The following is a 14,642-nucleotide window of genomic DNA, read 5'->3' as shown; positions in this document are numbered from 1 at the left end:
AATCATATTCACGTACCTAACGGTGGATTATTTTTAGTAGATAATATTTTACCTATTTCGTTGAGTAGATAAATTAATATAACATTGAATTCATTTGTTGAACGTGCTATGTGTCAGGAACTATGGGTCCAATATAAAAAAATACTTTTTTATCTTGTTGCGAGAAGTAGTTCCTTCGAGAAGTGGGTGGAAATGCTTTCAGAACCGATTTGGCTTCGGTGCATTTTGACTAAGCCTAGCACGCATTGACCGTAAATGATAGACTTACGTGCCTACCTTTATGTAGATATAGGTAATGTAGGTAAACCTGGACGTAAGAGCTAAAACCGTCTCGGATTATAATTCGATAGATTGAAATTTCTGCACAATACTGTTATCCTCTCTGTTCATTTTAACTGCTTATGTAAAATCTGTTAAATGTCTAAAGTCTCTAGATATTTATTTCAGTTCGTACTAATCTAAAGCCCTTGTAAACTTTTCAAAACTGAATACATTAATTTACATCAATCAACATATCGATAAGTTGCTGGCAACACTACGTGTCGTAGAGTTGATAACGGCAGTTGTAAAGTTATCGTCGGACGCAACATTTTCGTTGCGCAACAGCAATATTGATCAACAATTGCTATACAAATATTTTATCACGAAATACAAAACAATTGCATTTCAGTGATGAGTCTAACAACTTGTATGCACATAATCACCAACACATATCGTGTTCGTTAGTCACAGCAAACATTGAAACACGCAGAAACATGTGTTGTGTAATGTGTAGTTCATGAAGCTGCGATATATTGCATGGATAATCAGAGCAAAAGGCCGTTCCAATTTACGCTGCGGTTTCCTCGCTAAGCGTATGTAGATGGCACTAATAAATGATATTGCCGTGAATACATAGTTTATGACCATGAACCTTTGGATTAATGTTACAGTGAAGGTTTTGCTGGCTGCCCCATATGTTCTATAGCCTGACCTTTTCAATAATTAAAACCAATAATATGAAGATCAGATTTTTGTTTGGATGCGCCAAAGTCAGGGCATTTTCAGGAGTTTTTCTGTACATTTATTATTTTTCTTTAACTTCCCATTCAGAACTCAACTGTGGCGGGGCCAGGAAGTATCATGTGTAAAGATTTTATCGGGGTGTGCGAAGTAGTTCCTAGAAACAAAGGCGAAACCCTACTGCACCACTTTGTATAATAAAGTCCTCTGCCCATTTCTGTTCCGTTAAGCTCAAAAACTACTGCACAGCTTTTCATGTGTTCTAGTAATAGATAGTGATAATGAAGACACTTGCGATACCTGTGTGAAACCGAAAGCTATGCCTAGTTCAACAATATGTATTGTAATACACTGTTTAAACTAGTATAGAACCTATGTATTGATAAACTATACTAACGACTTGAAACTACCGGTAACAGGTACTTGTTATTGATGCATGTCTCAATCAATCAATTAGACCTGTCAGAGCACAATGCTCGATGTAGGACATCTTACTTGCTGTAGACACTATTGTTATTGTCAAATAGCACTACATCATGCTCAACCTAAATATCATCTAAATCCATATTTGACCAGTTACGTTTAGGAGCAATAATTCGGACTCAATCATCATCAATTCTTTTAACAGTCCCACTGCAGTAGCAGGGCAAAGGCATCTTCTCATACAGAGAAGAAATAAATAAATCATCAGGCTTTCTCGTATTGGTGACTGTTACCAATTAATATTTGTAACTTTCGTAATTCATACAGTATCCCTACGCTAATTCGGGGCACTCAAATATGCCACAGTTTATGCATATTTCAGTAGGCCAACTACAACACATTCGGAATTAATCATAAGCCCCTGGGGCGCTGTGAAAACTATACCGAATGTTGTTACGCTTTAGTTATTCTGTGGAACATTCAAACCGTCCGTCAGTGGTCTTGTTTTTATAGAGGTTATGAAAATACTGCTTTGCTCCAGTTTTTGCAAAGCTAAAGCAGGTAATTCATATTCAAACAAAAATAAATCGATTTATTCTTCTTCGACTTGAACTCGTCGGTTGAACCAAATTAAATAGATACACATGTATGGATACAAAAAAAGTACCTATTTTATAAAATAAATGCTTCACAACCAACCCTTAAAATACATATGTTGCGTAATTTGTTGGAAAAGTTCGCCTGCCTCACACTAGTTGACGTCATATTAAACTGTCATAATGACAGCTGTCATTCTTGTCATTGTGAACCGAGGCAAAGGCAAGTGACCGGCTGCATATTATGGTAGTTTCAACTTATCGATAACAATATCGAGACTCCCCAGAGTATCAAGTGGATACTCATTTTAACTTTGCTCTTTGTATAAAATGTGCTTTTCGCCTTCCACTTCACTCACTTTATTTTCAAAATACCTATCACAAACACGGTTAGAAAATTTCATTTTAGTTTAAACGAATTTTATATTTTTCTCAACCAATCAAAAGATAAACCTATTCAATTTTCCATTATGAGAACCTGTGATCTCGTTTAGTAAACAGTGCATTAAAATAGAGCACACATCATCTATCATCGAAATGCAGCGTGTCACATTAGTCTTATTGGTATTCAATTTAGTACGCTTTTGACGTAGACGGAATTGATGACTAGATCTAAAGCTTTCAGCAAATCCTTGATTTATAATAAACCTCTTTTTTAATTAATTTCTCCCCTTCCCTCGCTAAAAGCAGGGCAGAAAGTTGAATCAGTTAAACAGGCATTACTTTTTTGTATAAAAGTTTAAAAGGATAATGGCGTTCTACGCGTAATCCAGGTGGGTTGTTCACGGAATATTTTTTTTTACTTAATCCTTGGGGATGGTCTCGTTATTCGTTTTTTAATTCAAATATATTAGTTGCAATGATTTCTTCTTCCTTAGTTTACGTGAAATCCTTTTCTATATCCTACGTTCGTACAGGCAAACGAACAAACAAAAATAAAAAGTTATGTAGTGTTGTCTTCAACATAACTTTTAATTTGGCAATAATAAATGTTAAAAGATAAACCATACATTAATCCTGTAGGTAGGTTCATAATTCACTGTACAGAAGCTGACTCTTCAACGGTCAGGCCTACATCCTAATCACAGTAGGTATCTTGTAGCTAATTAAGAACACTTAATGGATGACCCATCAACCTTAATTGATGCAACTGAAACTAATCTAATTAAGAGACATATCGGCATTTACTCTCTAACATCAAAATAATGAGCATGAACTTGCCATGTTAAACATGGCAACATATTGGATTTTGTTTGAATACGTTCCAAGTAGTTTTAAAAACATCCACTCGGTAGTTTGTCGGGACGCTTGGAATGAATTTCGACAAACTCAGAGCGGTGAGGTCTGAAAGTGTACCTAACCGTTTGTCAATAGTTAGTTGGAATATTAATTTGTAAAATCTTGTGTCCTGAATGTGGTTTTGCGAAATCAAATTAACGTCAGAGGGATCTGAACCATACGTGTATTTTATTTTGGTTTTGGAAAATAATTAAAACGTCCAAAATAACAGGAATTCTACACAAAACTTTTCCCATTCTGTACACAAAAAATAAAAATAAGTGAAAAGTTTATGAAAATGGATGAATGAAATGAATGTAAAAATGAATGAAATATGTCGACACTTCTCCGTGAATGGGTGTGCAAAATGTGCAATTTCAGTTGTTTAGAACATAGAAACTACATAGTAATATGAAACTGGCGAGCTATCAGCCGCGTCATCTGTCCTACAGTTGGACGTGTCAACCACACTGACGACATTGCTTTATAGTCGACTGTAAACCCTATATGTTTGAATAATCTAGTCACATACATAACATTGTATGTTATTTTAAACTATAAGTACTTACTTTGAATTTCATTTTTACCAATAACTATGCTTCGGATGACACGTTAAACCGTAGGTCCCGGCTGTCATTGAACATCCTTGGCAGTCGTTACGGGTAAAAAGCCAGTAAGTCTGACACTAGCCTATGCAAGGGGTGTTGGGTTGCCCTTGTAACTGGGTTGAGGAGGTCAGATAGGGAGTCGCTCCTTGTAAAACACTGGAACTGCATCTGGTTAGACTGGAAGCCGACCCCAACATAGTTGGAAAAAAGGCTTGGGACATGAATGGATTTCCTTGTAATTCAGGACAGTACTAATGATGATATGAAACTACATAGTAATATGAAACTGGCGAGCTATCAGCCGTGTCACTTGTCTACAGTTGGACGTGTTAACCACAGTGATGACATTACTTTATAGTCCACTGTAAACTTTGTATACATAGTATGTTTATTTTATGAAGACTCTATTACATGGATAACGTCGTATGTAATGTTTATAGTTTATGTTTCACTAGCCGTTTTCCCGCAGCTTCACTCGCATCCCGTAGGAACTACTGCCCGTACCGGGTTAAAATATAGCACATGTTACTCGGAAAGAGAGCAGCTTTTCTACAGTGAAACAATTTTTAGATTTTTTTCGTCGTATATATTTCAAATACCTTAAATGTTTCTATTACGTCAAAACAATAATAACCTGCTCAATTTTAACTATGCTTCATACTTTAAATGAAAACATATTGCATAAACTACGCAAACCTTTTCACCTTCATACCAACAGATCTATGAACAAATAACTAATAGGTATGTTCAATATCATCACACTGCATACAAAGCTACTAACTACTACTAACGTATACATTACTGCTATACTAACGCCAGTCTCTAGCGTGTCACCTGTCACGGCTATTGACGTGAAGCAATGTATCGCGAAGTGTGAACAGCTTGGTACAATTTGGAATATACTGGGATATATGACACCTATCTTATGTGTGTAAATTGAGATATTAATTGTTTGCATATAACTATAAATAAATATATAAATCGAATTCCTTTTAAAGTGAATAATTGACTAGTGATCATCTGCATTCGATCAAAGATACTATGTTGACTGTTCAAAATAAAACAATAAATAACGCTCATGTCAAACGCTTTTCTAGGAAAATTCAATAAAATATATTTCTAGTCGCAGGTACTATCTTCGACGGTAAAATGCATTTTCCTCGAATTTTCACCGTTCGACTCGCATACCGACACCCAGGCTTGACAAATATCAAGCCTTGCTTTTTCTCGATTCAAATTCAAAACCGAAAGAAAGAATTTTACAAAACTGTACAAATGTTTTGTCTGTCGCATTTGCTACCCGATTGTAGAAAAGTAAGTGGTGTCTTTCACATCAATTTTAATGTTTTTAATTTTTCAGAAATATGTATATGTAGATTTTAATGTTTTGGTATATCCTTCTCGTTTGATGTATGGTTATCATAAAAGTGCTTTATCACACCTACATGTAAACAACCGTAGGTAGCTGTTGATCCGTTTGTCATGCTGTCATAGCTTAACCTGTGAACGATTTACATAAAATATGTTATGGCATAGGATCAAAATGTGAATGAAAAATCGGGACAAACATATTATACTGAAAAAATATGAGTTAAAAAAGCGTGTTATTAGGGTTCTGTACCCAAAGGGTAAAACGGGACCCTATTGTATTCGCTCCTCTGTCCGTCCGGCGGTCCGTCCGTCCGTCTGTCTGTCACCAGGCTGTATCTCATGAATCATGATAGTTAGTACTGAAAACTAGAATATAATCAATATTTTTGGGGGCTCCCATACAACAAACGTGATTTTTTTGCTAATTTTTGCTCTGGTCGGAACCCTTCGTGCTCGAGTCCGACTCGCACTTGGCCGGTTTTTAATTTTCAAGGCTGAATTTTGTGTTATATTTTCTTTGAAACAGAAATGTTAAAACCTCTTTGTTGAAAGTGATTATTTCGAAATAGCAAGCTTTCAATTTTGTTTTACGAGTGCCTAATTTAGCAACGGCAATAGCAAGCTAGTGATTGTAACCATAGATAAAGTTGTAAGTTCGTATTAAAAAAGCAATCAAGACTTGCACGCGATACCTGTACCGACTTATCGAGGATGACGATGTTTTTTTCGACTTTTGTTTTCAAGCAAGACTGTTTTAAATACACGTCTTTAAATCTTTATTAATGTAAGACTTAATCACGTCCGAGATACCTAATGATTAGTAAGTCGTGGTGGCCTAGTGGGTAAAGAACCAACCTCTCGAGTATGAGGGTGTGGGTTCGATTCCAGGTCAGGCAAGCACCAATGCAACTTTTCTAAGTTTGTATGTACTTTCTAAGTAATCTTAGACACCAATGCCTGTTAAATAAGGTGAAGGAAAACATCGTGAGGAAACCTGGACTATAAAGTCTGAAATCACCAAACCGCATTGAGCAAGCGTGGTGATTAATGCTCAATCCTTCTCCATGTGAGAGGAGGCCTGTGCCCAGCAGTGGGACGATACAAAGGCTGTACGGTAACAGTAACAGAGATACCTAATCAGGAAAGTAATTTTCTCGCTTTTTGAATCTGGCAGCAAATCTCAGCCAGCAAAAAATATAATTTTATGTAGTTTTGATACAATTTGTAGTTGAAACTACAGTATGATAACATTTTGATAAAGTTAAAAAAAAAAAACAGAATAAATTCTTAACATAAGATACTTAGTAAGCTGTAAGCAATACTTTACTAGCTAACTTTAAATCCTTTATTCAAGCCACAACGTAAATTCTGATTCACCCCTTCCCCATTCAATTTCTCAAGCTGCAAGTTCGCAATAAACTGCTTTACACTTGGATCATTCAACAAACTGGAAACGCCAATACCGTGCTTTTATACACACATACTATGCTTTATGTGGATCAATTTTATGCGTATCTGCGTAACGTTGTAATCGAAAATGTGGATTAGTGGTCCGGTCAAAATAGACGTTTGAAATAACAAAAATTCCCGGAAAGCCAAATTTTCGTAGAGCGCTTGGGATTACCATTACGAAAAAAAATGAAAAGTAAATCGATCCCATGTGTGCGTCAAGTTATTCGAGGTCAGAAGTCAAAATTTGAGGTTTTTTGGTTATTTTTCGAAAACGGTAAGTTTTATCAAAAAAAAAACTTCAGACCAAAGTTAGTAGACCTTAAGTTTAAGCCTTAAAATTCTCTACAAAATGGATTTTTGATTTATTTCGTAACAGTTACCAATCTTGAGAAATCGAGATTCTAAGAGTCACATTGTACATGTTATGCACAATTGCGCACATTTCCACGCTACCTGTGAGGTATGTACTCCCCTTATATACTTCCCTTACATACTCCCTTTATGTACTTCCTTATGTACTCCCCTTATGTGCACCCCTTATGTACTCCTGTAATGTAATCCCTTATTCCTCTAATCTATAAACTTCCTTGTGTACTCCCCTTATACAACTTGTGTCGTAACTGATCACATTTAATTAAATACGTTAATATGCTGGTGGATATATGTAGATTAGCACAAATATCACTATTTTGGCGATGTCTGGCAAACTTTTTCACACAGGGTTTTGGGCTCAAAGCGGTTCCAGTTGGTTGAATAATGTAAGGCTTCATACAAATATATCTTCGGCTTTAAGTAACAGTTTCCATTAGCACAAACGCGGCATTTTATCCCACAGAGCACCTCGGGGCATTATAATAAAATCTAAGTGAAGGCACTACTTTTATACGATCATGTATTAGTAAAGCTGGTTAGACGTGTTCGTTTTTAAGTAGACTAATTGGTTATTTCTCTTCAATGAATGTGGACGCACATTAAATGGGAGCCCGAATGAGTCGAAGTATTTTCAGTTTCCTTTACTGCAACTCTGCAACTTTTAATTTCTGCAACTATCACGTATGCGGCGCGGGCTGTGCGAGGTTTCATGCAAAAGATGATAAAATGCGTTTCACTCTGAAATCTTATGTGATATCGAAAGCATCTTATGTAAAATCGGAATAAAAACAGCTAGGTATATTGTAGGTATTTTAGATATTCTAGTTGAGAGACATATTTTCTGCATTTTAAAAAGGGAAGGAAACCTGAGAAAGGAACGTCACATTACTAACCCACTAAATTAAAACTCAAAACTGGAGTTGAAAGCATCAAATAAATCATAAAAGAAAGCGGTCTGAAGTACAAAGAAAAATATCATAATTTCGCACAATTCCGACTGAAATTTGAATAGGTTTCAAGGGTAGGTAGGTGGGTGCGACGTGCTCCGAGGTGGGCGTTAAAAATATATGAATAATGAAGTGACGGGCACGTTATGAGCCTCATTGCCTCTCCAACTTGGACGCATTTCAGATTAACTTTGCTGGTGTATTCTGTGAAATTTTGGTCTTAAATAAAGGTGTAGATATACGTGCTTAGCTAGTGGTGGCTGCCCAATCGGTGAACTGTAAAATTATTATTCAAAATTATTGACTTCTTTTTAGGTACCTACTCCTTTATGCACTCCCTTGTGTAGCTACTCCCCCTGTGAACTCCCTTAAGAACTCCCCCTGTATAGCCCTTTATCTAATCTCTTATGTACTTCCTTATCTCTTCCCCCATGTACTCCCTCATATTCTCTCTATGCTGGCTTCCCTATGTCTTCTCCTTTGTATATTCTTTATTTACCCTGCATTTTATAAATGTGAATTTTCCGGGGATGTACCTACCCAGAATCCTTTTTAAGAGCTGGATCCGCCCTTGCTCTGAAGCAAAAAAAAAACATTGACCGTGTGAAGCACTAAGAACTCGTAGCACAAACTTCTTTTTCTACAACACTGAAAACTCACTAATGAATTTTTAAAACAAAACCGAGTTCCAAGTTTGAATTTCGTTCGCCAACATTCATTTAAAAGTTTTTAAAGAAAAAAATTAACAGCCTGAAAGAACTATGGTGGAAAGATAAACTTTTACGAAAAGCGAAAACGCATGAATAATAGAGACCAAGCTAGGGAGTCTACATGGTTATATAAGCTAAGCGTAGGGGGATGAAAAATTTTCGTAAACAAAGGTGCAAAAAAAGTACTTGAAAATGGAAAGTGTTGTGCGAAAATGGAAAGTCTGGTGTCTTGTGATTTGTAGTTCGACGGGCGAGCCGAGTTGCACTTTAAACTAAACTTCCCGCGTTCCTTCTTACAAAATCTGCAATCATCTTTTAAGTATCTTTGATTATTTTGTGTTTCTGACTTTTGGATAGTTTATTACGAGTGTAAACCAAAGTTTTGTGACTGTTATTCCGTGTCCTCAATGATATCTCGAGTCGTTTCCTCGACGACGAACCCGCCATCAAAGGTGATTTTTGAATTACAAATAAATAAATATTTATTTATTTATAATTTTTGGTATCATAATACCTCGGAGTAATAAGCATTTATATCATCATTAGTTAAGTTTTATTTTCAATTAAGTTTTTCATAGAGGAATGTAATTTTTGCTTTAACAGAGAAAATGAATAAAAAACGAGGGTGCATTTGCCACAGAGTTAATTGAAGTATGAATAAAGGAAACTGTAGGGAAATTGCAATGGGAAAAGGGTTGAGAAGTGAGGTATGCAACTATTGGTTTTATATATATGCACATTCCTAGATATAGATTATAAATTATTAGTATCCTAGAAACACTGATAAAATGGCTCCACATACTGCGAAAAATATACTTTTTCATAAGATTTTTTAGTACCTATAGAAAATAGCGTGATCATAACCAGAAATTTAAAACCTGCATGGGACGGATTACTAGCTACTCCACGGACAAACCTAATCACTAATCATAGCACTTAGGAGACAATTTCTTAATACATACATAATCATTTAATTTCTCCACAGAGCCACCGAGGATCCTCACCAGCTATACGCACATTTGCTCCTGATGGACGGACCCTTGAAGCCGGAGCTAGTGGTGTTCCGCGCTCACCATCGCCCCTCCGCGCGGCTTCACTCGACGTCCGCGCGGCACCGCTCGCACACGGTTCTCTGGCGTCATTGGCTGATACTCCGACGCCTTCCAGTCCTAGGCACGCGCCTCCAAGATGTCTGTCGCCACTTTTGATGCCGCCAAGGTATGTGTTCTCTAGTTGATTATGACTTTTCGATTTTTATCTTTGTCATTATTTTTCTTTTTTTGCCTTGTTCTCCATTTTATGTTGAGTCGAAGCTTTAGGGTTGTTTACTTCTTCCATTTTTTTATTGATCGTTTTTTTGTCATCTTGGCCACCTATCTATGTTGTCTTTGCTCTTCCTCTCTATAATGTTTTTGTCATAATTAAAGGTCCAATATCAATATTTTAAAATTGGAACTTAAACCTAAAGTGACAGCATCAACATCCAGTAAATACCTTGTTTATACATCTGTAAATACTGAATTCTAAAATGATGTTATTTTTACAACTTGGAAAGCTTTACATTGTATATTTATTTAAAGAGCACACAAACACATCAAGTTCAACGTTCGACCTTTAATGCAGAAAAGCATAAACTTCAACTTTAGGATCCCTAATCCTAATTTCAGCTAACCAAAGCCAAGATCTCGTTATCAGGACTTTGACATCTCACTGCATACTTAATCAGTTCATTATTGATTTAGTTTGAACCCTATTAACTATTCAAACTACTTGGCCTTTGCCTTACGAAGTCTGTTTGTTTATTTCTGGTCGTAATATGGTCTGTTTCATGACGTATTAAGCCTTTAAAAACTGGTATATGATGTCATTGATATTCAAATATTTATGAAAGTGATATTTACACTTAAGACGCGGATTTGACCTTTCCTTATTGTTTCTAATCTTATTATAATAGTTTTTTTTTTGATAATAGTGTCATTAAATTAAAACAAAGATAAAGTTATCTCTGCACCCATCATCTCAAAACATTCAGCCGTTTCGAGCTGAAAAAGTTACATGCAAAACGTTTGCGGGTTTCGCCGGCCCTTAGAAACTGTACCATAACAAAAGAAAGCCATCAGGATGCAAAATATTTTCAGAGAAAGCGTACATTGGCGTTGTACGTCAACGTATAGGTACCTGAAATTAGTTAAGCGTGCGAGAGAGTAAGTTACGTCGACGCAAGAGACAATATGTACTCACTTATATGGAGAAACTAATGAACCTTGGCTGAAATATCTTCTTAGGCGCCAGTTTTTCACCGACCTCCCTAAAAGGAGGTCCTCAATTCGGGTGTTGGTACTTATGTTTTCTCTTTCTCTGTGAACTACAAAATGTTACATTACTAACATGCCTTATGCTAATGCTATTTAAATCATTCATTCATTTGTTTGTTTTTTCATAAGCTCGTAAGTTGTTCCTGTCGGTTAGTCTAGCTAGCTAGTTGGTTATAAAATAATGTTGTAGATTTTGGAGACATTGAAGTTGAATGTTTAGCAAACATTTTAACATTTTTTAATTGCTTTATTATTGTAGAACCACAAACAAAAACAAATACAAAACGCTTATTAAAGTACCCCCTTCACAGCACCACTGCTAATCCCTTATAACATATGCGTACAGACTCCATTACATCACGTTATCGCTTCGTTCATCAATTATTTAGCAAAGTATCACGCTTGAGCGTGTGCTGTAGCAAAGCCCTCAAGCCTTCACCCTTAACCTTTGCCCCTGAGACTAAAAGCTTCGCCACTTCGTTTCACCAGTTACAGTCCACGATAGGGTCTGAAATGACCTTTCAAATTGGCCGGCTTTCCTAGCTTGTAATTATTTTGAGTGGGGTCGTTTTGTTTTTGTTGTAAGTTACTTATAATTTGTTGTAGCAGTTGTCTGTTTCACATGTTAGGTACTAGCTTCCGCCAAAGGTTCCACCTGCGTCCCGTCCGGCGGAACTTCTCTGCACACTAGATTGAACACCGAAATATTTTTTTCAAATGGTAGTTTCTGAAATCCGAGTGTAATTCTTTATGTGCTCTTTTACCAAAGTGAACTATATAACTATCAAAACTTACGATATGCACCTGAGAAGTTCGACAATTCCTTTAGGCTTTGACATTAGAACCATTTACGTAGAAGAGACGTTTCCAATATTTCCAACATACGAGTTTGTACGATATAACGAAGTTTTTAATGCTGCAGAAGTTATAGCCGATTTTATGAATAAAAGATTGCCACGTGAGTTCCCATATAGGTCAAGCCGGTTCTCGTCATTAGTAGCGAAAGGTCGAACTTACTTGATGATCGTATCGAGTAGAATCACAGCAGTCCTATAAATAAAACCGAGACAGTCATACTTCGCATTAATATTATAAAATTAAAATTTTTTTGCTGGAACTCGTTAATCTCAGAAACTAATAGTCCGTTAAAATAAAACCGGCCAAGTGCGAGTCGGACTCGCGCACCGAGGGTTCCGTACAAATCCTGTATAGATAAAAAGTGAGTCTCGCGCCAACCGTTCAGTTTAGAACAATCATAGTTATTGTAATTTCGTGAGAGTCAAAATAGTTAATATTTTTTATTTTATAATATAACTAAAATAGTAGGCCTTGTAAAAGTTATTTTATTGAAGTTATATACAACATTTTATAGTCATCATTCAGAAATCTGATTGAAAATAACTAATTATGTCTTAAAGGTCATTGAGCATATCTGACCCGCTTTGTAAAAAGTGGCGGACATGAATCAAAGTAGTTTTAAATCGAGAATGGTATGACTTTTCTTTGAATATAAATATTTTATTAAAATTCCATGGAGACGAATGTCCAGGATCGTTTGAAAAATATAAAAGACAAGCAGTTTCAGAGGATTGTACAGGTTGCAATGCTAGTTTTTATTATTAAAGACTTTTCATAAAGAAGGAAGATGCCAATTCGGATGACCAGGATCTGATGAGGATCTGGAAACCCTGAGAAATCGAGGGCAACTCTTGAATATTGTAGGCACGCATCGAGTCATAACCAGACATGTGAGTGTATTTTTGAGGGTTGAGCTGATTTGATTATGGAGACTACAGAGAGTCGAGGGAACTCCTGAACGGTATGTTGCAACTACCATAATAAGAATAATATAAGCCCAAACACGCCGTAACTAAAACATACCGTTGAGGAGTTCTCTCGACTTTCTCACGTCTCCATCATCAGGTAAGCTCTAAACCTTCACTGTTTGATAGTATCACCAGACATACATCTGAGAATCAAGTTTTAATCCTATGCATGCCTACAATTTCTGATAGTTGACCCCAATTTCTCAGGATTTCCATCATCAGATCCTGACCTGATGACAATGGAAATAAACGGCGAGTATACTCCTTCACTACAAAGAAATGATTTCTCAAATCCGTCAAACTTGGTCGTTTAAATTCCCCATTGAAATGAGGAAAATATTTGATGTTTACACCTGATTTTCTCTAGATTCCCATGGTTCACATTGATGCGACTAATGTCATAGTAAATCAGAGCCTTTGTCATTATACTGTGCTATATTTCGTTCGTATCCGCCGTGGGTATGGTTTCCATACTAAGGTGCCCAATGACCTTTGAATGATTTAAAATTTTTCACAGTTTAGAGGCCATTATATTTAAGAAGTGTTTGATATGAATTTCACTTTTTATTCAAAACTTTAAATATCTCTACGCGTTCACGTGAAAAAGAGTAGGTAGTAAGTTTATAATTATTAAAAAAATATTTTACGTCATGTAAGCAAAAATAATATTTCAATATTTTATGTAACTTCAAATTTATCATTTTCGGAATTTTTCCTTTATCTGTACTATATAACGTTGCTTCGTGCCGAATTTCAAGATTCTGAGTTCACGGGAAGTACCTTGTAGGTTTTGATTCCCTAGCGTGTGACGGAAATTCGTCAGGTGTCGGTAAAACTGCTGTATCTTTTGATCGCGTCAACTTAGAAGTTTGATTTTTTCATTGCTTAAAGGGACAATAGACCTAGGTATTTGGTATAAATTTCAATTTGGTACCTTTATTCGTTCGTGAGAAATAAGGTAGTAAGTTTCATTTTATTAAAATATTTTTATTATATTATATAGCAAAAAAAATGTGATTTTCGCAATTTTTCCTATATTTGCATTATATAACAATGCTTCATGCCAAATTTCAAGATTCTGAGTTTACGGGAAGTACCCTGTAGGTTTTGATTCCTTTGCGAGTGTCGAAAATTTGTTGAAAATATCGACATAATCGGTTGTATCTTTTGATTGGCTTGGCTTAGAAGTTTGATATTTTCACAGCTTAAAGGGGCAATAAACCCGAGTATTTCATGTAAATTTCAGCTTGATACGTCCACGCGTTCTTAAGATAAAGGGTCTTGACAGACAGACAGACAGACAGACAGACGGACAACAAAGTGATCCTATAAGGGTTCCGTTTTTTTATTTCGAGGTACGGAACCCTAAAAACAACATTCAGAGTTAGATAGCCAATCTGTCGATGAAAGGTACCTAAGGAAAGTTTTTTTTTTTTGGATACTCGAAACAGAATCCAAGGGCTGCTGGTGAAATCGCTAGAAGCTAGTATGGAATAAAAATCAGTGTCAATTTCGAGTCTTAAAAGTCTCAACAAAATTACAAATTCAGTTCAACAAAGACTTTAATGTATGTAAAACGTTTTATCCCGCCCCAAACGCATTTCCACTTACGATGTAGATTCTTGAAAATTGCCGTGTAAGGAGAAACTATTTCCTATTTCCCCTCTGAGGCTTCACGGGTAGACGCCCACAAACTTAGTGATAAACCACTTGAGAAGAATGCTAAATTATGTGTACAATTG

The 14,642-nt window shown here is 36.1% G+C and overlaps 1 protein-coding gene across 4 annotated transcripts in view; it reads left to right on the top strand.

Annotated features, from left to right (window-relative positions):
- LOC110377411 (synaptotagmin-5) overlaps positions 1-14,642 on the top strand; it is a 57,010-nt gene that overhangs the window by 32,194 nt on the left and 10,174 nt on the right. For all 4 annotated transcript variants that reach the window (XM_049840892.2, XM_021336299.3, XM_049840894.2 and 1 more), the window contains one exon: positions 9,745-9,977. In XM_049840892.2, coding sequence (XP_049696849.2) covers positions 9,745-9,977 — 233 coding nt within the window. The remainder of the gene's footprint in view (positions 1-9,744; positions 9,978-14,642) is intronic.

The sequence above is a fragment of the Helicoverpa armigera genome, chromosome 10, assembly GCF_030705265.1.
Source record: "Helicoverpa armigera isolate CAAS_96S chromosome 10, ASM3070526v1, whole genome shotgun sequence".
Lineage (NCBI taxonomy): Eukaryota > Metazoa > Arthropoda > Insecta > Lepidoptera > Noctuidae > Helicoverpa > Helicoverpa armigera.
Note: the sequence above shows the minus strand (reverse complement) of the source record. Positions and strands in the feature narration are given on the sequence as shown.